Genomic DNA, 25408 nt, shown 5'->3' with positions numbered 1-25408 from the left:
CGTGTCAATTAAAATCATGGAAATAATTTCAGTAAAATATTTTAGTAAAATCATCAGAAGTAAAAATTAGTTAAAATCATCATGAAGAATTTGGAACAAATTTTGATTGTGTGAAATAAAACAAAAGTAAAATTAGAATCAGAAAATAATTGTTAAAATAAGTATTAAAATCATTTAGTCCAAAAGTAGAAAATAAAATGCTTGTAACCTTCGTGCGAAGAAAAATCGACAAAAGTTTGGGAGAGGGTCAGCCATCTTGTCTCGCGCTAAAACGCTGAGGAAAGGACACGCAAGGTCGAGACTGAAATCTCAATGCGTTGCAAAATAAAATATAATCCCTAAAAATAAAATACAATGGATTCTAAGTTTCAAGCAACACAAACAAAGTAAAATAAAATAATTTAGTTGAAATATAATAAACTCAGTTATTTAGAGACAAGTAATATAACTTATGGTCAAAAGTAAATAAAATAAAATCAATTGACAAATTCTTAATGCGGAGATTAAAATTAAATAAATTGATGTGTAAATTCTGACTGAATAATTGGGACAAAATTCAACCACGTAAAAAAAATAATTGATACATTTTGGCAAAATTAAATTCAGATAAAACAATTAATAAAATGATGCTAAATCAATTTTAATTAAAATAATTAAGAAAAATCATATTATAAAATTTGGCGAAATTAAAATTTACAAAGAAAAATAAATTTGTAAAATACTCAGGCGTAACGAACATTTCGACGGCAGATTATTAAAATCTCTGTCGTCAGTTTTTAATATATTAATACAAGATTCGAAAACCTCTTGTCATTAAATATTTATTGTTGTATTATTAAGACCACGGCAGTAAATTAGTTAAGAATTTTAATTAGGAAATTAATTTAAATAGAAATTCAGAATGAATAAAAAATTTAGATTTAGCAGATCAGTTAATCGGATTTTAATTTGAAAATGGAATTAAATAACAATCTTAGTAAATAATAATCTTAGAAAAATTAGTTTGTAAAATTATGGGAATATTACTTTGTGTGTTCGGATTAAAATTATGTTCTGTGTGCGTGTGGGAAATTGAGGAAAATAATTACAGTTAGAAACCGCTGTATGGTCGCTCCATATGAGGGTACTGTCGGGAATAGTAACTATGATAGGAAACTGGTACGTAGGCGGGAATAGGACTTAGAATTAAGTGTTAATTAATTGTAAGGGGATTATTATTGTAATTGGGTTGGTTAAATAAAACTTCTTGTAAAATTGAATTTCTTTGATTATTTTTGTTTCCTTCCTAGCAATCTCTCACGACCCTGTAGAACTTACTCCATGCTCTGGTCCAGTTTCTGGATACTGTGTTTAAAAATCCAGTGGCCCCCTAAATAAATAAAGAGGTGACCAAAGAGAACGAATAGAACAGTTACATACAGTTTCCCTCCGTTTCCCGCTAGATCACAGTACTGAAGCTTCTCTGGTCCGAAATCATGTTCCAAGAAGTCACTGTGTGTGCATTGTGGTCCATCCTATACAGCTTACTGTATAGAATAAAGCACTTGAAACAGAGTTTGTTCGCTTATTGTTCGATTCGAAAATTCAGACCTGTTTAAACTGTATTTTTTTTCGCGAATTCTTAGAAAATTGAGTGGGGATGCTAATACACGGAAGTGTGTCATAGTTAGGTATGAGGGTGGTCGTTAAAAATTAAATTTCTCGAGGCGCCCCCTAAAAAGCTTCTTTTTGATGAAAAAACAGTATGAGAATTTTTTATTATTTTTGTTACTCAAGGCAACGCGTGCCTCAAGCCGATTTAAGTTAATTTTTTGGTAATTTTCTGATTTTTAATGAAACTTCTTGTTAAGAGTAGTGTAAAAATTATTCTAAGATTGGAAATGTTTCAACAATGAAACACTTTTAGTATTATTATTCTCAGTGATGAATTTCAAATTATAGTTTTACAAAAAGTTCTAAATTTTTCGTGATTTAAGCTTATTTTTTTATTTTTATTATATTTTTATGGTTTTTTAAACGTTTGTAAGCATTTATATATGAGTTATTTTTGAGAAAATGCTTCTAAAAATTGCGGATGCGCACATGCTGGGTAACTTAGATAAAAGCGTCAAATCCTTCTCTGTCGATAAGTTACTAGCAGTGGCATATACGTCGGTAGTTTTTGTATTGTTTACATGGCAAAATTTGTATCAGATGCTTTATATAAATCATTAACTCAATACTGTTATAACTAAAACATCTTATCTTTTACAAGTAATATCGTTTATTACTTATTGAGTTTACTTAGGAACTGAATGGTATGTTTTATTAGAAGTTACTGAGTTATTTATTATTACTTGTAAAAGTCTTGCATGTGGTGCGAATGTAAGGTTAAACATTGAACATTTTAAACGATACTATTTTTGTAATGGAAAACAAAGTAGAAAACATATTTTTAATCGGAGAGACACATCATGAAATTGCGGGAAATCAACTTCCATCTAATTTACAAGTATTAAAATTTTTGTTTTACAACACCCGAATATAGAAACATAGTTTGAAAGTCAGTGAAAGTTTAGTGTATGATGAATTAATTACTTTTTGGCAAAAAGTAAAAATTTCAATGCAACAAAAATCTCGGTGTATGAAAAAAATTGATGATTTATACAACGATTGGAGAAGTTTATAGAAAAACTCATCAAGACGAAATGACATTCAGGAAAACAATGAAACAGTATTTTTATCACACTTAAATAATTTGTTTGATATAGCACACAGTGATGTTTTAACAATGGTTGATGACAGTACAAAAAGATTTTTATTAAATCAACGTGAACCAAATCGTGTTGGATTTATTGACGATGTTGAAGATATATCTGGTAAGTGTTAATATAAGTCGGACATTTTTGATATTTATTCTTTAATTAAAAATTTTTTTTTCTATCAATATAGAAGAATCTGAGCCAACTTCACAGTATGAATCAACCCCGTCTTCATTCAGTCAAGAAAGTCTTCACAGAGAGCCTAGTTTCGTTATGAACTTAAATAAAGAATCGCCACCACCGAAAAGATCTCGTGGAATAATAGACATTGTGACTCCAAAATTATGGACCATGTTAGATAAATGCAAAATTAGTGATCGCGATGCAACAGGCTTATTAATTGCATTTCTTGAAGCTGTGGAACTTGATGCAACCCACTACATAGTTAATCGAACATCGATAAAACAAAAACGTAAAAATTTCAGAAAAGAAAGAGCGGCTGAAATCGAAACAAGATTTGCAAATAAAGATCTTCGTAGATTAATTGTTCATTGGGACGGTAAACACTTACCTGATATAACTGGCAGAAATTTCGTAGACCGTCTTCCAATAATAGTTTTATTTGAAAATGAAACTAAAATTCTATCGATACCACCGTTAGAAAATGCTACAGGCCGAGCAATGGCAAATGCAGTTTCTGATGCTCTTCAAGAGTATGGAGTCAGTGTTTTAGTAGTCGGTTTATGTTGTGATACTACTGCATCGAATACTGGATAATATAATGGTGCAGCAGTTTGGATTGAGCATTTGTTAGAGAAAGATCTTCTTATTTTGCCAAGCAGACATCATATATTTGAGGTTGTATTGAGAGCTGTATTTAACAGTAAGTTAACTAATGTTTCTGGACCAAATGTGCCTACATTTGCTCGATTCAAGAAAGAGTGGGATGAATTCGACCCAACTTAATTTAAAAGTGGAATAGCGGATCCCTTGATTGGTAAATGATTGGAAAATTATATTCAAGACATTCATAAATTCATTAAGCAACAACTTACTTTGAACCATAATAGAAAAGATTATTTAAAACTGCTAGAATTAAGCTTGCTATTTATTGGAATAATACCTGTTAACATCACGTTTCATACTCCTGGAGCTATGCATCAGGCCAGATGGATGGCTAAGGCAATATATTCGTTGAAAATATTTCTGTTACGATTTACTTTTGAACTAAAGTCTACGGAAGAAAAAAGCCTGGGCATGATTTACGTGTTTATTGTGAAAATTTATTTACGAATATGCTTCGCCGCCACATCATCGATTAAGGTACCAAACTGTGATTTTCAGTTGATCAAATCTATTTATAACTTTCAACCTATTGACAAAAAAATATACGAGAGTGCTTTAGGTAAAATTTTAAACCATTTGTGGTATCTAAATCCTGAAAATTGTTCATTGGCTTTATTCGATGATGATGTAGATACGAAAACGAAACAGAAAATGGTTAAAAAAGTCATTGAATTTTCACAAAATGCAGATGAACCTGATTTATTAGACAATAATGAACAAGTTCTTAGGAAGGCTGTAGTATCTCGTGCGGATGATCCAAAATTATTTGACCGAGGATTAGAACAGTTTATTAATGCAACTTCTATTAATTTTTTCCATAAACTTGGACTAAATACGAGCTGGTTGACTGAAAATTGTGAAAAATGTTTAGAAGACTCTAATTATCAAGATTGTTTGACGGCTGTAACAAATTTATCAGTCGTTAACGATGTTGCAGAACGAGGTGTTAAACTAATACAAGAGTACAACCATTTATTCACAAAAGATGAAAAACAAAAGCAATTCCTGATTCAAATTTGAGATGATTACAGAAGCAAAGGCATCAAGATAACGAAAGAAAGTTTACTTAAAGAATGGAATGATAAAAACTGAAGATTAAAATTAAATTTGTATAAATTTTGTCATAAAATAAAAATATCATCAATTTTTTTGATAAACAGACCTTACAGTTCGGAATATTTATTGTAATTTTCATTAACTATCATATTCTCATGAATTTGGGTTCTCTGATTGTTCGTATTTTGTATGAAATTGTATTTATTATTATAAATCCTTAAAAAAACATTATTATACCCAAAAATTTACTTAAATCGGCTTGAGGCACGTGTTGTCTTGGATGAAAAAAATTATAAAAAATTTTCTCAGTCTTTTTTCATCAAAAGGAAGCTTTTTAGGGGGCGCCTCAAGAAATTTAATTCTTAACGACCACCCTATTAGGTATTCTAAAGAAACGAAAGCGTATCGTTTGTTGGATCGATCAAATGGAAAAATAATAATAAGCCGCGATGTAAAATTTTTTGAAAATAAGAGAAGTGGTGGAAAATCAAAAGTCACTTTTGACATCGTCAAATAAAATCTTTACAATAATAGAAATTTTAATCAAAAAACTGCTAGAGAACCGATAATGGCCAGAAGCAGCGAAAAGAAATTGAAGAGTCAAAAACTAGATCAAGAAATCATATACTTCCCAATTTCTGACAAAGTAGAAACAAAGTGAAAATCGCATCCGTTCTATCCGAGATTCAAACCCAAGCCGCTCGAGTGCTAGACCAATCCCTAACCCCGACACCGTATGATCGATCAGCAAAGGCACATCTTATCATTCTCATAAGCTAAATTTATAAAATGATTAGGTGTGACGGTTTATTATTTATATAATTTATGTTATTTAATATTGTGTCTTAATGAAACTATTTTTTAGTCTTTATCTTACTCTAGATTTCGTACATCATCCTGTGGATTTTCAATCTTCTATTATTGAATGTTTATCAAAAATTCATCTGTAAATTATTATATTTTAATTTTTTTAAAGGCCATATCAATTTTGATGATATGTAATTGTTTTGATTAGATAATAAATTTTCAATTGTAGCATTTGCTTACAAATATTCGTTAAACAATAAATATTTACAATAATTTTGATAAAATTCACTGCATTGAATCAAGACGAAAAATTCTTGAATCAAATAAAATTTATTTAAACAAGAACAAAAAATTTTTACTTAAAAATTTTTAAACTAAGTTTTTCACAATTATTTACTTGATTCAAGTTAATTTTTCTTCCTGTGTATATAAACTAAAATTGAATATCTCGAATTTTAATCAATTAAATTAATAACAGATTACTTTAATAAATTAAATCTAAGTTACACATGCTATGAGGATAATTATAAAAAAAACTAGCTGACCCGGTGAACTTCGTATCACCTACAACATTTTTTTTACAACTTTTTATTCGTGATTATCAACCTTTAAACTCTAATTTATTTTTGTCAACAATTAACACTGGTTATATTGTGTATGGTTAAAATAGTGCTTCCATGGTAATTGATCCCTGGACAAAATATCCCCGTGACAAAATGTCCCCGACAATTGATACCAAACAGACAGAATTTATTAATAAAACCATAAATAACAAAGATAAATACACACATAACATTAAAATTACATGAGTAAAATCACATTAATATTTTCAAAATAGGGAGCTAAAATAATAAGTAACAACAAATTACAGCAAAAAATTATAAATTCATTTAATCATTATTATCAATCACTTCATATCTGAAACATTTTACAACAATTACAATATCGGATAATAACAATAATATTACACTAATGGGCTATTATAATACTTATTACGCAAAATTATCAAATTTACAACAATATAATAATAATTATTAAATATGAATGTCGAACAAACATGGTTTTTGTGTGTGTTTATTCGATATTAGACAAACACAAACGCTTTTAACCATGCTGTGGCCTTGAATAATTTTTTTTTAACTTTCGAAAATTATAACGAATCCGAAGGATAACTTGACGGGGATATTTTGTCAGGGGATATTTTTTTTGGGGATATTTTGTCCAGGGATCAATAAGCCTGATACCAAAATGGTATTAAGTTATAATGCTTGTCGCACATTTGACTGACATCGACGACCAATGTCAGCTCGTTTTCTTCGTGGCATATGAATAAACAATACACAACATAAACAATATGAAAATAAACACGAACAAAACAAAAGTAATGAAAAACATTTTTCTTCAGATTTGTGGTTATGTCCGACAAACTGAATATAGGTAAATAGTATAACTCTGCAGTATACTTGTATGTATCTTCCGATATATTGAACAATTTTGGTACACTCTTGCAGCCTTCAGGCTCAAGCGTAACAATAGCGATTCCGATACAAAATTAACAATTTTTTTTTTTTAGCTGAACTTTCGGATTTTCCAAAAATTTTTTTTTTCTAAACCATCCCTGAACTATAGCGAACAAAACAAAAAAAATTTGTTTAAATCGTTCCAGCCAATTTTGAGTTTTAGCGTGACTAATGCACAGCAATTCATTTTTATTTATAGAAGATTGTCAAAAATTATCACTACCGAAAGACATGAGTATGGAAGCAAGAGAGCTAGCTAGTAATGATGAAAACAAAAATAAATCAAGTTTAACTCTCATTTTATCGATTATCACAGTCTAAATCCCCCAAAAATGATCACCATGGTCATTATTTAAAAAATATTTTATTTTTTTCCAAAATTTAGTACCGACGAAGATGTGCGTCTAGTGATGATGTGCGACGAAGATAAAATAAAAGAGTTGACGGTAAAATTTCTGTTGAGCATTCGAACAAAAATACAGAAAGAGATCGAGACAGCTCGCCAGCAAACTTATTTTGCACGCCTCATAACGCGATACGTGTGAGATTGTGCTTTATACTCGACTCATCAAAGTCAAACAATTTTGTGATCTTCAGTTGCCTCTATCACAACCATCTTGCACTCATACAATAATATCAGTAGATGCATACCGAGAAAGGTCTTGAATTAAATCATCTTCTACTTCAAAAAATCATTTCATGTTGCTATATTGAAAAAAAAAAAAAAAATTAGAAATGGTTGACCCTAAAAGCCATCCCTCCAACTTCCTGCTGATTCCATACTTAAGCACTCAAAATTGAGCTTATGACGTTTTTAGGCTCTTCGAGCTCAGAGTATAATTTTTGTGTAATTTTGAGTTCTCCTAGCTCAAACATCTAATAGAAGTTTCATAAAACACTATTTTTCGTATTTTTTAACTGCAATAACCTTTGAATGAATGAACTGATTTCTACATAATTGGCGGCATTCAACGTAGTTTTTTAAGCCTTATAGAGAATCTTTGAGTTTAAATTGATCGAACTAGGAATTTCGAAGTAATTTTGAAAAATCACTCTTCTTTCAACAACAATAACTCACGAACGAATCAACTGATTTTGACCGAGCTAGCTGTGATAGACGTGGTTTTTTAATGTCAAAAGTTGATTAGTTTTGAGAATTGATGGGTTAAGCCGTTTAAAAGTTATTCCAAAAAAACTACATTTGAAAAATTTTTTTTTGTAGTTTGTTTTGAGATTTCTCAATTTTCTTAATTTTTTAATTTCGATAGATCTAAAAAAGTCGATACCATAAATTCAGTAAAAGGCCAAAAAAAGTAAAACTAGTTAAAAAACTCATATGATAAACAGTTTCTGAAGGTGGCCCATTTTATCCTACATTTTCAATATTTTATTTTCAGTAAACAGAGTAAATTAAGCTCAAATAATTGGCAAATGATTAAAAAAACGTAAGACCAGAGAACAACATGAAGGATTTCAACACTTTTTCTTTAATAGGCCCGTCTTAGTCCCTCCTTTCCCTACTTAATGATTAATTAACTATAGATTTTCTATTGAATGATCAAGACTAGGTTATCCAGTCTTCGCTAGAGCCTGACACAACATTAAATAGCCAAAGCTAAATGAGCTAGTCTTGATCCAAGTTTGGTTCACCAAACGAACGGCCGAGACTGAGTTGCCCAGTCTTGGTGCAAGCTTGGCACCGTTCAACTCTAGGAACTCCTACATGGGTTAATTCATATTACTTTACCTTAATTTTTTGTATCATGGATAATTTAATTGTAGTTAATAAAAATTTATGAAGGGACTTGAAGGTTCAAAATCGGACCTCTCGGTGAATGTTTGGACCTGTGGGTTCAAAGTCAGAACTTATATGACTACAGGGCTCTCAGTCGGATCTATTTCGGGCTAGAGGGTTCTATATAGTTTCTAAATTTCAACTCGGGATAATAAAGAGGCCGTAGCATCTTTTTGTGTACATTATTTTAATTTAATAATACAAAGTAACTTATTATTAGAGCCCGAAATTTCGCCACCGTTCAAATGAATGTTTATAAGTTTAACCTCAAATTTGAACAATTGAAAATAGGCCAACTTTCATGCCTTATTTATTAGAAATTGAGAATTAAAATATTTTTGAGTGGTATCATCACAATCTGATTATATGAAGTTAAGAATAACTTCAAAAACATGGATGAAATAATTTGCTTACTGAATCAGGAAATCACGTGACACAGATAAAATAATGGTCTGTAGCAGCATTTTTCCAAATTATTTTAATTCAATAATTCATAGTAACTTATTATTAGTTAACGATTAATATATGGAAATATATATATTTTTAACTTGTCGCTAAGAAAATCAATGATTTTCGAAAAATCGGGAAATTATTAGTTTTACCCCGTTTCACAAAAATCGAGGTTTCCATAGATCTCGACGTTTTGAAGCCCTACGAAGCTTTTTTTTTTTTTTTATTATAGAGAAGTGAAAGAAATTTCCCAAAGACACCGCTATCATTAAAAGATTATGGTCAGTAGTATGGGATTTTTACCCACTAAAAAAAACTCCTTTCATTTTCCCGGTAGATAGTACAGAGACGACTGGATCGGAACCCCATTAGAGGTACTTCAATCCAGTCCATGTAGCGTCTCAAGACGCCTACTCTAGGAACTGGTCCTTTTCTGCGGTTTTTTCTTTTAGAAGACGCTGCGCGTAGGCTGCGACAGCTAACCAGTTATCTTCTTTTCTGAGCATGCAGGCTATCAAGCTCTCGGGGGAGAGTATGGTGCCTATAATTTTTCTAGTGCTGCTTCTGTAGTCCTTCCACCGTACACACTCCAAGAAAGTGTGTTCGGCGTCATCGATTTCGTAAAGGAAGAATTTGCTCGTCAGTGTGCGGTGTAGCCCTATCCTGAAGAGGTAGGCGTCAAACTGTCCGTGTTCTGTCAATAGCTGTGTGAGGCACAAGTCCGTGTCCTATTCAAAAGTTATTGCGGTTAGAAAATTTGAAAAATAGTGTTTTCTGCCCTCCGTCCGGAAAGTGGCAACTTCCTGGCCGCTGCGCTAAACAAAGTTGCCACATTCCGGCTACGTCGAGCAGAAAAATAGTATACACACCTTGGCCAGTAGAAAGTAAAGCCTCAGACCACATGTTTGTCAACCTCGGCTAACAATTACATGTGATCTAAGACTTTTTTTATTTTACTGGCCTAGGTATGTAATTTAAAATTTATCAAATTTTTATCAGACTTTTGAGCTTGAAGAGCTCAAAAGCATACAAAAGCTATCACTTTGATCTTGGAGAGCTCAATATGACACACAAATCATATTTTTGAGTTCGAAGAGCTCAAAAACGTCATAAGTGCGATTCCAAGCGTTTAGGTATGGAATTAGCGGGAAGTTGCAGAGATGACCTTCAGGGCCAACCGTTTTCCTAATTTATTTTTTTAATTGTATCATTACTGTTTTAACATTAACTCCACAAACATCGGTGACATCGCTGAATCACGATATCACGCGATACAGCATATTTTTTACCTGAAAAAAATGTTTTTCTCTCTAAAATCTTTATTTTTTTGATCAAAAAGATTAACTGTTTAAGAAATAAGAAAAATAATAAAAAAATTTCAATTTTTTTTTAAATTTATTTTCGAAATTTTCTCGATTTTTTTTGACTGCTGTTTTACCGCCGGCATTAGCGTGACCCGAAGCGTACCACGTGGAGGTTGCTCGGTCGGACTTACACTTCTGTATATGCGCGCGCGCGCGTGTGTGTGTGTGTGTGTGTTCGTCTGTGTCTTTGCTGTCTGTCTGTCAGCAGCTGTTGAAGGACCTCTGTACGCACGGCAGTAACCGTTCAGTACCGTGTATTGCCACCTCGGTTCCAAATCACAGCGTGTAAGCGCTCTTGCATGTTAATGCATCGTCGAATGTCACGATGCGAAATTCCTTGCCAACAACGTAATAACGCTTGAGTCAAATGATGAAGATTGTGCAGTTGCGGATAGTTTCGCCGCAACCGACGCTAAATCATGTCTCAAACATGCTCAATTGGGTTCAAATCCAGACTCATAGTAGGATGATTAAGCGTCGTTACGTTGTTGGCGCGAAGAAAAGTTTGCGTGCGAATTGCAGGATGAGGACGAGCATTATCCTGCATCAAAATGAACCGTCTTGCTCCTATGCGTGTGCGCATAGGCAGGACGTGTGGTCCCAGAATCTCTTCAACGTACTTATCGGCAGTCGACGTCCCACGAACAATGACCAACGGGGTTCTGGTGTTGAAAGATACGCCTGTCGACACCATGACTGATCCACCATTGAAAGCCGTAACTGGTCTCGTAAAACCATCCCGATCTCGTTCCCCATGACGGCGCCAAACGAGAGATCGTCTATCGCTGCCATGAAGACAAAATTGAGATTCGTCAGTCCATAAGACACTGGTCCACTGTCTGCGACCCTAATGATGATGGTCATGCGCATAACTCAATCGGACTCGACAATGTCGTGGAGTGAGCATAGACACGCGATTTGCGCGTCGAGCGCGTAGTCCTTGCTCTCGAAAGCGATTTCGGACCTTTGATGCCGAGATGTGTTGTTGGAGAGGACGTTGTCGACGATTGCAAAATTGAGGAGCGATCATGTGAGCATGAGCAGTGGGGTTTCGATGAGCTTCTCGAATGATAGCTCTATCATCACGCTCGGTAGTGATTCGTCATCTACCTTGACCCGGACGACGATCGTAACTTCGAAAAAAATTGAAATTTTTTTTTCTTTTTCTAATTTCTTAAACCGTTAATTTTTTTGATCAAAAAAATGAAGATTTTAGAGAGAAAAAAATTTTTTTCAGAGAAAAAATGAATAAAAATAACAAAATGGCTCATAATGGTGATTTTTGCGAAAACAAAGAATTTGAAACTTCGGGGCACAATGAAAAAAAAATCGCAGCACTTTGAATTTTTGAGAGATTTTAGGGGACACTTTGAGGTGAAAAAATTACCGACGATATTCTTCGTTCATCTATTCTATCAAAAGTTATCCAATTATCCTTATTTATGCGAATTTTTGTCTTTTTTTCAGTCCGAGTTTTCAATTAAAAAAAAAAGTTTTTTTTCTAAAAGATGTTTACATTTTCTTATGGAGAATATTGTGCAGTTTTCAAAACCCTTCTTCAATTTTCTATACGATCATTATTTCCGAAGTGATTGATTATCAAAGTTAAAAAGAACTTTTTTGCTTTGATTGACGATAACTCCGCGGCAAATCGTCGTACGGGCTTTTTGAATACGTCAAATAAAAGAGTATTGGATTCTCTAAAAGAAATTTTGAACGAAACAATTAAAAAGATTTTTCTGAATCCCGTGGAGCTTTTTTTGAACGAAAAAAATTTGGAAAAATTTTTTTTGGTAGTTTTTTTAAGATTTTTTCAGACGTAGACATGACAAGAATTTTTCATAGTCATATCTGAAAACTAGACACTTGGAGCTACAATTTTCTTTTTATATTTTCTGTACGACCATTTTTCTCGGAGTTACAGCTCGTTAAAAATCACCAAAAAATTTGGAATTTTTTTATAGCCCTAAATTTTTGTGACTAGAGTATATCATTTATTGTTTTTTTAATATTCATATAAATTATAATATATATATCAGGAATGAGGACTAGATAGGATCATAATAACCAATTACATTATTATTTCTGCGACATTTCGGTCTTTTATTAGACCTTCATCAGGCATGTGAAAATTACACAAATTAATAACTAACAAATAACATAACAATTGATACAATTCTAATATTTACCATAATACGAATTCTAACAATCACTATCTTACATTGCACAGTTGCCTTAGTCATATAAATCATCACAAAATTAACAAAATTGATAGATTTATTAATTATTCTTACTATTAACTCAGAAATAAAGTACACATTCCTGATATACATATTATAATTAAGAATTATGGATGATAATGAAAATAATATTAATTCATATAAATTTTAATTATTACGATTTTTTAGATAAAAGATGCCATCCGACCAATATTACCACCTCCCCCGCCGTCCGCAAAACGTGGAATCGCTGAGCGTCAGCACCACACTGAACAAATTTCATCTCCAACAATTACAAGCCCAACAGCTACAATACCCAGTTCAGTTACTCTCCCATCTGGATCATTGTCAAGTAATGATGCTGAGAAAAAATTCACGGACTTTGAGGTCACTAAAATATCAAATTCTAACGCAGCGAGTAGTGACATAAAAGATGAAGAAGTAAGTTAACGATAATTTTATTGGAAACTATTCTATGAGATATAGTTAAAATAAAGTTTATTTCTTGCATCACTCAAGTCTAAAGAAAAAAGATATATAGGAATATGACTGAGTATACTATCATGCACAATTATGAATTATGGTACATAAATTTTTGATGACGTCTCAATAAGAAGTTTACTATCAAAACGTGAATTGTCATAAAAATTAAAATAGTCGTTTTCTATTTCTACAGTTACTGGTCGTAAACCTTAATTTTCGGCTTTTAATGTATCAATGAAGCATGATGTTCCAGAAACGATCAGTTATGTTAAAAATATTTTTTCAATAGAATTGTGATCTGTTTATGACTATCTATCTCTAAAAGTATATACTGATTCACGACAATATTACAATCGATGTAATCACATTTTGAAACTTGGATGAAATATAGCTTAAATAGGCAGAGCAAAGAATATCTTTAACCGACATAAAATTAACTTCATCTTGTAACGAGTTGCTTCCATCCCTTGGTCACCCCTTTATTTAAGTTTAAAATTTAGGGGTGCCAATGGAATTCTTATCACGGTTTCCAGAATCGGTCCAAGCAAGAGAGATATCACAGGGTCGAGAGAAATTATTATGAGATTGACACAAATAACAACAATTAAATGTAACTTGAATCATTGATTTATTCACCTAATTTTTACAACGGTTTAATTTTACTTTTTTTACACACACTCTCTACTTATTCCTAACAATACCCTCTTATGGAGCGTCTATGTTGTAGTTTCTATCATAGTTGCTTATTCCTGACAGTACCCTCATAAGGAGCGTCTATACCGCAGTTTATACCTGAGTCGTGCTGTCCACAGGACCTTCACGCTCTAAGACTCTAGATTTGACCCTGGGTGGTCGCCAGGACCCCTGTCCAAAGTTCAAACCGTTCTTAGCCCTTTCGCTGTTGCCCGGACCCTCACTACGGGACTAAGGAACCTTAAGTCGACTAGGACGAAGGAGGATACCATGACACTAGTCGATAATCTGCTAATACTAACCTCCTCGACAGCCCGTGAACGAGGAGTATATAATGTAAATCTATTTACACACACACACACACACACACACACACACACACACACACACACACACACACACACACACAAAATTCTCAGTAAAACAATTTTATCCGGATACACACTTGACTCTAATTAATAATCATTTGAAAAACCGCAATACTCTATATAACATGACTTCCTGGGAATCAAATTTCCCGGTCCCTAACTTGACCAATAAATAATTTAATTTAATTTTGGTTGTTTAATTATTAATATCACAGCAGCTTTTTGTTCAACCAAAAATTTAGATTAATTAAAATTTACTCGAATTCAAATTCTCTGAATAATCGGCTTATGTCTATTTCGAATTCCAGTAAGGATTTTAGACTTAGTTATTAACTTGGCTAAATTTTTCCAAGGTTAAAATTTTATGTTAATTATTTCTGAAATTATCTACAGGAATTTGACAAATTTATTTATCGACGTTTTTGAACAATATTTCATCTACTGATAAATTTTTACTTTTGTTAATTTCGATAGTTTAATTCATTGATTGACAATTAACTTTCTCGGAGATTGATTTCAATTATAATTTTATTTAAAATTTTGATGATTTTCCAAAGATTAATTTTAATTATTAATTACCATCTTAACTTTTAATTTATTTTAAATGTTGATTTTATTAATTAATTTTAATCTTACTTGAATATTAATTTATGTCGTTTTATTTTTAATTTCTAAGTTGCACTAAATTTAATCGGCAAAATTTCCTTTTGGCCATTGGCTTAATTTTAACGACACTAAAATTTTTGATTGTATAAATTTTATTTTAATCTTATTTGATATTTTAAATTATAATTATAATAATAAATTCAACCTTGTAACAGTTTTACCTGCTCAGATTGGCACCTAATCAATTTTTCAATAAACTAACAAAATTAACAAACAACAATGATTATTAAGGCGCCACCAGGATTTTTAATGACCGTTCCTGGAACCGGTCCAGAGCTGAGAATTCCTATCTTAGGGTAGAGAGAGTGGAAGAAGGTGCTGTTGAATAATAAATAATTAATTAGCAAAATTGGCCAATATTTATTAACAATAGAAAACTTAACAGTATCTTGACTTACAAAAACTTAACAAAGTTTCGCTCACTCACTCACACTATCCACACTTAACAATGTACTTATTCTCGACGAGCCCCTTTTCGGCGTCTACCCGTCGATTTCTAATACGTACCCCTTTCGGCGTCTACACGTGACGGGCCCCTTTCGGCGTCTACCCGTCAAATTATTAACAAACCAAACTAACTAAACTTTTAATCACCCGCACAGATGCCAATCGTATGCAGGGGTCATTGACTCGGCTCACAGGAGTAACAGCCCAGTGACCAAACGTAGACCTAGATGTTCCGCAGCACTCTTTCATAACCCGCTTCAGCTACAGCAGTAACAGCCCAGTGACCAAACGTAGACCTAGATACTCTGCAGCTTACACATAACCCACACTTATCTCACACTGACACTACTGATTTGACTTTAAAATTTAATGATTGATGATAATTAATTTGATTTAGAACTTAAAATTGAGCTATTAAAATATTCAATCATTAGAATTTATTAAAACAATAATTTCCAATTAACAATCAAATTCCAAATAAGCTTTGAACTAACTATTACAATTTTTCAAATTCCGATTGCCAATTCTAATTCTGTATTAAAATATTCAAATAGATTAAAGTTATTAAATTAGATTAACATTCCTGACTACTTTAATACCATGGTCTTAATGTTACGATAATGAATATTTAGAACAAGAGTTCTTAATAATCTCTAGATAAAGGTTATTGAACCCGAAAATTATTTTTGATAATTAATTTAATCTAAACAAATTTTAATAATCATGTTCAAAATTATTTATATAAAATTAATTAATTCTTAATTTCCAGTAAATTTAAATTTATCTAATACACGGACTTAAGCCCAATTTAATTAATTTTAACGTGATAGAATAATTCACCATATAAAATAATTTCAACAAATAGTTCTTAACATAATTTTCGATAATTTTTAGATAATTTTATAATTTATAAAAATCGACAATAGTCGAAATATTCAATTTTGTTAGCTAGAATATTCCCTAGTTTAGTTTTCGTTAACCTTGGGTGTTTGGAATTTACTGCGACGCAAAATATATCGACGCCTGACCAAAAATTCCACGAGTAAAAATGCTTGTCGATTATTTTCAAGCACAAAATTAATCACTTTTTCTTGAGTTAATTGTTATAAAATTATAACAATTTATTAAACGAATTTTCTAGATGTTAATTAATTCAATTGATTAATTTTAGTTTATTAAAAATTTCTCACGGGGAATTTAGAAAGAATTTATCCCGCAAGGTCGATTGAGTGATTCTCGGGTATGCTTATACCCGAGTCACTCAATCGACCTTGCGGGATAAAAGCCCCCAGGAAAATCACTCAATCTAAACTAGCAAATGTTTAACTATTAATTATTAATAAAAATTATATATAAAATAAATTGAGAAGAGGTAAAGTGGACCGAGTGCAAACCGCGGTCCACTTTCCGCCCACGGAGTGAAATTCGGTACCTTAATTCAAATTCGATGAAATCCTAAAATTTTCTTGATCCGGCAATTTTCCGTAGAAAGTCCGTTTCGAGCTTCAAATTTTTCTTCCGGGGATTCGGTTCCAATTTTATAAAATTTTCCTGTAATTACAAATTAATTAATATTTTGTCTTGTAAATAATTAATATGAGGATATTATTAGATTTTTATCGCAGCGTTCCAATTCAACGTGCGAAAAAATAATTACCTTTTTTTGATGATAATTGCGACCGGTGTGGTCGGTCACTCAACCTCTTCTGGTTGTCAGATTCGCCGGCTCTCGTTCACTTACCTATTACACCTCCCTCTTAATTACAAAAAAGGATCCCGAAGATAGAGGCGCGCCAGTGCTGAGTCGACCAATTATCGACCTCTGGCGACTTATCTAAGTAGGGTAATTTACCCTGTTACAAGCTCTTTCATTTTTAATTCTGAAATTTTTCAACTTGCTAAATTTTCTATTTCGTTCAAATTCAATTCTAACTATTCTTAACTTCGATTTATAATTTCGATACTTAATTAAATTCGGGAAATTACTTTATTAATCAAGTGGGGTAATTGGAATACGGAACCTGGCCTGTGCCTAGAATTTCCGGAAGCAACGCAAATTTTACCGAGGTTGAATTTTTCTGTACCTGAGAATTTTTTGGCGATTTCTTATTTTTCCAACTCTCGTTGTCGTCCTTTGTGGCCTTCTGTCTAGGCAAATTTTCTCTGATAACTCCACTGCTCTGTCAGGTATGTATATTTGTTAATTGCGTTGCTGCTTGGGTTTAACGATGTAACCTAAATCTGTAATTACAGTACTATTATAGTAATTATCAATGGATATTTAGGCTGGCTAAATGCCTAGCAGTGAATATCGAATTTTAATATTGAAATAATCGCTCTAAAGATTCCACAGAAAATCCAGAGGAAAAGGGATAATAATTACCTTGCAATTCCAGAATCTCGTGGCAGCTTTGTCGGGCTCCGGCTTCACAATGCCTTCTCGTTGCGACCGCTTCACTCTCGCCCGGTGTTAAATTATCCCCACCCTTGGAGCACTTCCACTCTAGGCCCCAGAATTATTTTGTCAAAATTTCACTCCCCGAGCATCTCAGATCACAGCGCCCTATGATCCGTCGATGATTAACCATCGTCGGGGTAAGGGCTTTCAATAGATAATAAAGGAGCCCCGTGACAATCTACATGCATTCAATTATTCAGAAAATTTATGTTTCATATATATCGTTAATTTTTATTATGAATAAGATATTTAAAATACAAACTTCGTCACTTTAAGAAATATTTTATTTTATTATTTTATCAATCGTTCAGTGAATAGGCCAAGTCGCGATGAATTTGCTCCTGGGGGAATCTTGAAGTCACGAGCCACACCTGTCAACTGCTAGTTCCCGCAAAAACTAACCGCTTGCGCATACGTAGCTTTCTCGAGAACGCCATGTATCGAATGTTATGATTGGCTGATCGCTTTGCTGACATGCGCAGACAGCCTTCTTCCCGAAGCTGATGAGGAAGAAGACACATTATTATTATTATTATTTTTCGCAATCCCGTTTTGAGTTTGATGCTTTGCTATTCCACTGTATTAATTCGCTTGTGCTTTAAAATTCTGCTTTTTCGCTTAATTGATAAATAATCAATTTAAATAATTTAAGCTTAATTGATTTTGAGTCTGTTTCAGATAATTTTTTTTTGTTTGTGCAGTAATTTACCGCTTCATTTCAGTGCTTGCTTGTTCTAAACCACGTGTTAATCGGCTTCGCTTTATTACACACGCTTTACTTAATCTATCCGCTTATATACCAACAATCCGCAAACCAATTAGTTGAATATGAAGTGTAAGTAGTGTAAATAAATGTATAGTTTTTAGTTTAGTTAATATTTCTTTGTTTTTTGATCGAGATAACCATCCTACTCTCGATTGAAGTAGTCCCGCTTAATAATACATTTTCACCAATCAAATACAATTATTTTAAAACTCTTTATTATCCTAGAAAACCCTTAAAAACCCTCTTTTTCCGATAATTTTTTATCCATAACGCAATAATTTATTCATTTATTCATTAATTTGTTTATTTAAAGTTGCTTAAAACAGCATGGTCATTCGCGGCCACTGTTGGACATTAATTGATTTGATAACAGCATTTTAGATAGATTTATGAAGCTTTAACAATTTTAGAAATTTCAATGTTTTCTTTTGTCCAGGAAGATCGGATAGTAATTTCTCCATCGATGGTGGTAAATTCAACTGGTTCCTCTCAGCTTAATATTCTACACATTCATTAAGCAGACGATGTTCGCATTTGTCAGATTCGAGTGTCCAATGCGCAATTTGTTAATGATGTACTGATCGCTTCTGCTTGCCATATTGGAATATCTGTTCTTTACGTCATTGCGTACCAAGTGGAGTTTCGTTGGTGTGCTTATCCATATGCTGTTCTAATGTTCGGTTATATTTTCGTGTCAAAAATTCTTGGTTTCGATTAGGGTTGGTTTAACTTCAGGATGCAAAGAGGTCGATTCCAACTATTTGTCGATTTGACATGGAATGGTCCATATCTATACTAAACAATACTATTTTAAAAGAATAAATGTATTTCATGTATATATATATTCTAAGTGTAATAATTTTTGTTTTATATTTATTTTTTTACTTTTCAGATTTCCTTGTCTTCATTCAGTCTTCAAAACAACAGTCCTCAAATTGATGTTTTTACGGAATTAGACCCTTTAGGAACGGGTTTGAGCAAACCATACGTAGATAAGAAAGATTTTTTCCAAAATTTAAAGAACCCTCCAAAAAAAATACTAAAAGATTTAGTTGGATCTAGTTTGAATGATATATTTCCTACTTCATTTCATCTTTCCATCAATTCTCTTGATCCAATATACTCAAATAATGATAAGCAACACAATTTAATTGAATGTAATAATTTCGCTGATTTCGAACATTTTGAGGCATCAGATGACTTGTCTTCAAAAGAATTTTCACTGTTAGAAGAAAAATCAAGCGTTCAAAATCAAAACGTATCTGGAAAATTATCACTGGAAGAATGTACAAATACTAGATTGTTAACAAACACAGATTATAAAAAATTCGAAACTGAAATGTGTCAATCGTCAAAAAATGTAATTCAATCATTGAATCAAAATGAATGTAATTCTACTGAAAAACAAGATTTTGACATAGATGTTCCTGTTACAAGCAAAGTTGACAGGAAATCCTTTTCTAGAGAACTTTCAAATACTAATGATTCGCCGGCATCTCCATTACGATCTTGCTCATCAGAAGCTAATTCCCGATTATCAAGCTCTAGCGCTGAACTGGAATGTGTTCCAGAACCACCTCCACGTAATGGCAAGTGTCTCTTTATAAATCCACCACCTCTTCCACCAAAAAAACAACCTGATAAAATTATTTCTCAACCCCCACCGATACCACTACACATTGAAAATCACTTACAATATGATATTATTAGATGTGAGAAAGTCGAAACATCAGTAAAGAAAGTTGAGCTCGAAAATATGAAATTAGAAGAGGATCATCAATATGATGACAAAGTTTATTCATCTCTATTAAGAGCTCGAGAGTTAAAAGAAACAGTAAACACAGATTTATTTTTTTCATCAAAATTACGAGAGTCAATTAAATCTATTACGCCGTTAAATTTATCGAGTATTTTACAAAATTCAAATATTGGTGTTGATGAATGTACAACAAAATCAGTGTTAAATTCGACGTTATCAGAATTAGCATCTGCCAATCTTACTGAATTGGCTGCAAGTTTAAATATGACTGTTTCAGAATTGACCAATTTAACCTTGCAACAATTAACAAAATGTTTAGCCAATTATTCATTAAGAGAAATACATCCACGTTCATATGAAGAAATTACAATCGTTCCTCCATCCTCAAGTGAAAACAATAAATCGAAGCATGAAGAAAAAAAAAGTTCAGGTGAATACAAGTCACACGGACTTTTCTTACATGACAAATATGCAGTGATTCGAGAAATACTAGAGAATGATCGATCACAAAGTGAAAATAATCAAGGTCTAGAAAAACAAGTCAACGATTTCGAAAATAAACAACTAAATTCTCATAAAAATCAAAATCGAGATCACGAATCCAAGTTAACGTTAAATACTGGAGTAAATGATGATTCTCTTTTTTATCAGACTCCTAATGACAGTAATGAACAAATGAATGAAACGTCATTTTTAAAGAAAGAAAAAAATCAAGAAGATAAAAATAACGTTGATATTTTAAACAACAAGAATCAATCTACAAAGCCAAAAATCAAAGAAAATATCTACAAGCACATTAATAGACCGAAATGTGAAGAGCATATACAAGAACAAAATCAATCATTCATTTCCGATCATAAAGAAAACGAAAATGAAATCATTAACGAAGTAGAAACAACTTGTCCCCTAATGATTTCGAATGATAAATATGCAGCTTTGAGAGAAATTATAAGTCAAGTTGAATCGATAAACACAGAATTCGATAAAAAATCTGATACTTGTTTACAAATTTTAGATCAGTCGACAACTATGAATGCCGATGAAGATCTCATGAATCTTTTTTCAACACCACAATCTCCATCTTTGAGTGTAACAAAAGTTAGTGAAAAACCCTCGGGTTTGACTGAAAATGTCGTTACTAGATGCCAAGTTTTCGAAAAATCTAATAAAGAATTAATTTTGAAAAATGTTGTAGAATCTCACAACGTGGGCTTTGATGATGTTTTTCATTCATTTCCTGAATCAAGACAAACTATTGATAAATCTGAAAATGATGAAAATTGGGCAAAATTTGATATTAATGCTTGTCAGTCGGGAAAATTATATGATAGTCATAATTCGTTGGAAGGAAACTCTCCTTGGTCTCCTGAGGAAAGAGAATTTCAAAAACTACCTAGAACGATAACTCCCAGGCATTATACTGAAAGTGATAATGAATGGAGGGAAGATGATGAGAATGAAGAAAGCAGTGAAAAATTTAGTAGTGAACGATTTTATTCTGGGAAGAAACCAATGCTGGATGCTGGTTGTGAAAATATTATGTTCTATGATGATGCAGTTGGAATGATTGAAAAAGAAAGATACTTTAGAGGGCGGATGAATAAAAAATCGTATGAGGGACTTTGGACGAAGTGTGGTCATAGAGTAAAATCAGAGTCGATGCCATGGTATGATGAAGGTAAATGGGAAGAAGAGCATAGAAAATGTGCATCACGAAAAATATATTTCGATGACGATAATCATCGAATATCTCATTGGAAATGCTGTAATAGTCAAGCTTTGCCTTGGAATGGAGAAAGATCCTCATATTCAGGGAAAGATCATATTTTATATGATAAAAATCGTAGAGATCGGCGTCTCAAACTCTGGAAGGAAGATGACCGAGATCGAGATAGATTTAGTAGTCAGGAAAGCATGGATTATGATGAAGAGGAGAGGTGGCCAAGACATGAATTCGAAAGAAGGCGAAGAGAAGAAGATAGCAGATTTTGGGAACGGTATGGTGCACTACCAGAAAGTGATTACTCAACATTACATCGAAAATACAATCATCATTATTTTAGAGATGGTGGAGATCATTTACAACTTGATTATTCTTTAGGCTGGGAGAAAGAATATCATGATCGCATCGAGAACTCTCGTCGACATACAATTCGCAAGCGATATTGGCCAAAAAGACCTAACAGTGCAAATGATGACCGTAATACTGATTTGCTATACCAAGAATCTAACATTTCGTACGGTATTTCCAGATCTGAGTGTAGTGATAACGATTCAGAGTGCTATCGATTGTCTTGTCGACCTAGAAGTAGAGAACAGTGTTGGAGTAACGATCAAGAGCTCGATAGTTGGAATGTTAGAACTTATCCGTCAGAAGGACCAAGTATGATGAATAGTACAAATTATTGCAAAAAAACTAATAGATATAAACCTCCTCCAAAAAATGTAATTAAATCTAGGAAATCGCCATTTGAAGATGATTTCATTCAAAATAATGACTACACTCGGTCATCGGTCCTCGTTATTGATAGAGATACCAATATTGACCTTAATGTTTTGGATGCGAATAAAATTAGTAGTTTAAAAAGTAAAGGCGAAAAATTGAAAAAAAATAAAGTATCTGAACAACCTTCTGAATTTAATGATGGTTCGATAGATATAACAGGATCTGATGAAACAACTGAAAATAATCTTAATCCTAATTCAAAATTTACTCGTAAAGAAAATTGCTATGATGTTAAGGATTCTTTTGTTGCTATGAATCGTTCTAATGAGAGCCATGTTCACGACACTTTCCCGAATGGAAACTCCAAAAATTCTGTGGATGCGAGCGCATTAAAATCGATAATAACTGAGAATCTATTTGATACTTCTTGTGAATCTACTTCGACTTTTTCAAAGCAGCTGAAACACGGGAATAATAAAACGAAAGAAGTTTTTGACATCAAAAAGTCTGAATCAATTAATATATTTGTTAGAGAAAACGACCCATTTGATGATGATGAATTTTTTAATTAATGTATGTTTAAAAATAATACGACGTCGAATTTCATTTAAAATAATGAACAAAAAAAAATAACGTATTACATCGATTTGTAAAATATAGTAGTTAAAATATTTGTGGAATGTATAGTCGTTTTTAAAGTTATTTATTTGAAATAATATTGAATTGTAACTAATAAAGTTTTTTAATAACTTGATTAGATAGATAATACAACTGAAATTACGGATTCCATTTGACAGTAAGTATAAGGTTGACATTTTCAAAAAATTCAGATGTAAACAGTTTTTAGACAATCATTAATTGATGTCATACATATTAACATTAAACTATTGTATCGATCGATTCTAAAATTTAACTAGCTTTTAACCTCAAAAAACATCATTCTATGCCTCAGACCATATTAGAATCAATTTATGTATTCAAAAGATATCGCCGTCAAATAATTTCGAAAAAGTTTTTTTTTACATCTCTTAAAAATTTCGTCTTATTTCGATAATTATTTATTAAAATTAGTTGATTTGTTCACGCGATATCGTTCTCAAAAAATTTGGGAAAATTGTTTTTTTTTTATTTATTTATTTATTTTTTATTTTTTTTTTTAATACTTTAATACTTCTTCTTGGATCGTTATTGTTGTAATAAGTGTATTATTAAAATATTTATTTTTATTTATTTATTTATTTATTAGATTTAAATGCCAAAGCACAAAGCCGGATGGCAAAAATGATATACATAAAATTATAATTCACATAAGTACAGCTAATATATGGGTCATTCCATGCCAAATCGACAAATTTATTACCTGACCTCTTTTGATTTCGCTAAAAATTTTCTATCTTTTTCTACCCCCCGAAAGACATTTTTCAGAATTTTTAAAAATTTTTTTTCCAAACTCAAAAAAAGTTACGAATTTTCGAAAAAAACCGCTCTTTTTTTTTGAAAATGCTAGAACTTTTTCAAAAATTGACCGTTTGGGAACTTTTTTTTTTCAAAATTTTTGTTTTTAAATGTAGTTTTTGAAAAAAAATATGAAAAAATTTTCAGAATCCCAGATATATGAAATATTTTAGTTTTTTTGAAAAAACCGTGATTTTCTCAAAGTTGGACCATTTTTTTATTTTTTTTTTTCTAAAAAAACTTCAACTAATTCCGCAGTGATCCCCGCATATTTCAGGATGTGATCGCTATTGCTTCTAATTTTTTTACTATTTAAAAAAAAGTTTTTTTACAATTTAGTTTATTTTTTTAACTTTTCGGCCAAATTTTTTTAGCTTACTCGTGAAACTTCAGAAGTTAAAAATAATGTATCTTTCGAAAATTTTAAGTCGTTATCTTCCAAAATTTTTTTTTTTTTTTAAATTCATACTTCCAACCTCATATTTCTACATAAATAAAAATCACTTTTATTACTTGTCCTGAAATCAACACGGAAAAAAAAGTGATACAAATTTTACGTCAGGTGATGCTATATTCGGTTCACTACTATAGAAAATGCTGTATCATAGTATAGTAAAGTATAGGACATAATACATTAGATACAAAATTAGGGTCTACAGTGATACAAATTTTACATCACCTTTTTATCCGTGAATGTATTTCATATAAAACATTTTCTTCTGACCAGGTTCTAATATTTATTGATTTATTTATTCATTAATTAGTTTATTTATTTACAATAACATCTATTCTTTATGATAACATCTATTTCCTTATTTCTTTTTACTTAATGATTGTCTTCTTTTTTTTTTTACTGTGCTATGAGTTAAAGACTGATCCGAAAAAGAAAATGACTTAACTTCCACTATACCATCTTCCAACGGCGAAATTTTATGTATTTTCTGTGTTGCTGGGATGGTTTTGGCATTTTTAAAACGATCTTCTAGTTTGTCTTTCATCAGATTGTAGGCGTCAACTGTTGAGAATCGCACATTTATATTTGTCAAATTTTTGACACCCATTCAAAAAA

At 31.9% G+C, this 25408-nt stretch overlaps 1 protein-coding gene across 3 annotated transcripts in view; it reads left to right on the top strand.

Moving 5' to 3' along the window:
* The window catches only part of Dab (DAB adaptor protein), a 115114-nt gene extending 91269 nt beyond the window's left edge, over positions 1–23845 (top strand). For 2 of the 3 annotated variants that reach the window (XM_074251620.1, XM_074251619.1), the window contains 2 exons: positions 12988–13239; positions 19572–23844. In XM_074251620.1, the coding sequence (XP_074107721.1) occupies positions 12988–13239; positions 19572–23456 (4137 nt within the window). In that variant the 3' untranslated portion in view covers positions 23457–23844. Of the gene's footprint in view, positions 1–12987; positions 13240–19571 lie in introns of all 3 variants that reach the window. The other variant, XM_074251618.1, reaches the window with a different exon arrangement.
* The last annotated feature ends 1563 nt before the right edge of the window (positions 23846–25408 follow it).

This window comes from Cotesia typhae, unplaced genomic scaffold, assembly GCF_013202065.1.
Source record: "Cotesia typhae breed Kobodo isofemale line unplaced genomic scaffold, CoteBio_Ctyphae contig_77, whole genome shotgun sequence".
Taxonomy (NCBI): domain Eukaryota; kingdom Metazoa; phylum Arthropoda; class Insecta; order Hymenoptera; family Braconidae; genus Cotesia; species Cotesia typhae.
This window is presented reverse-complemented; position numbering and strand designations above follow the sequence as displayed.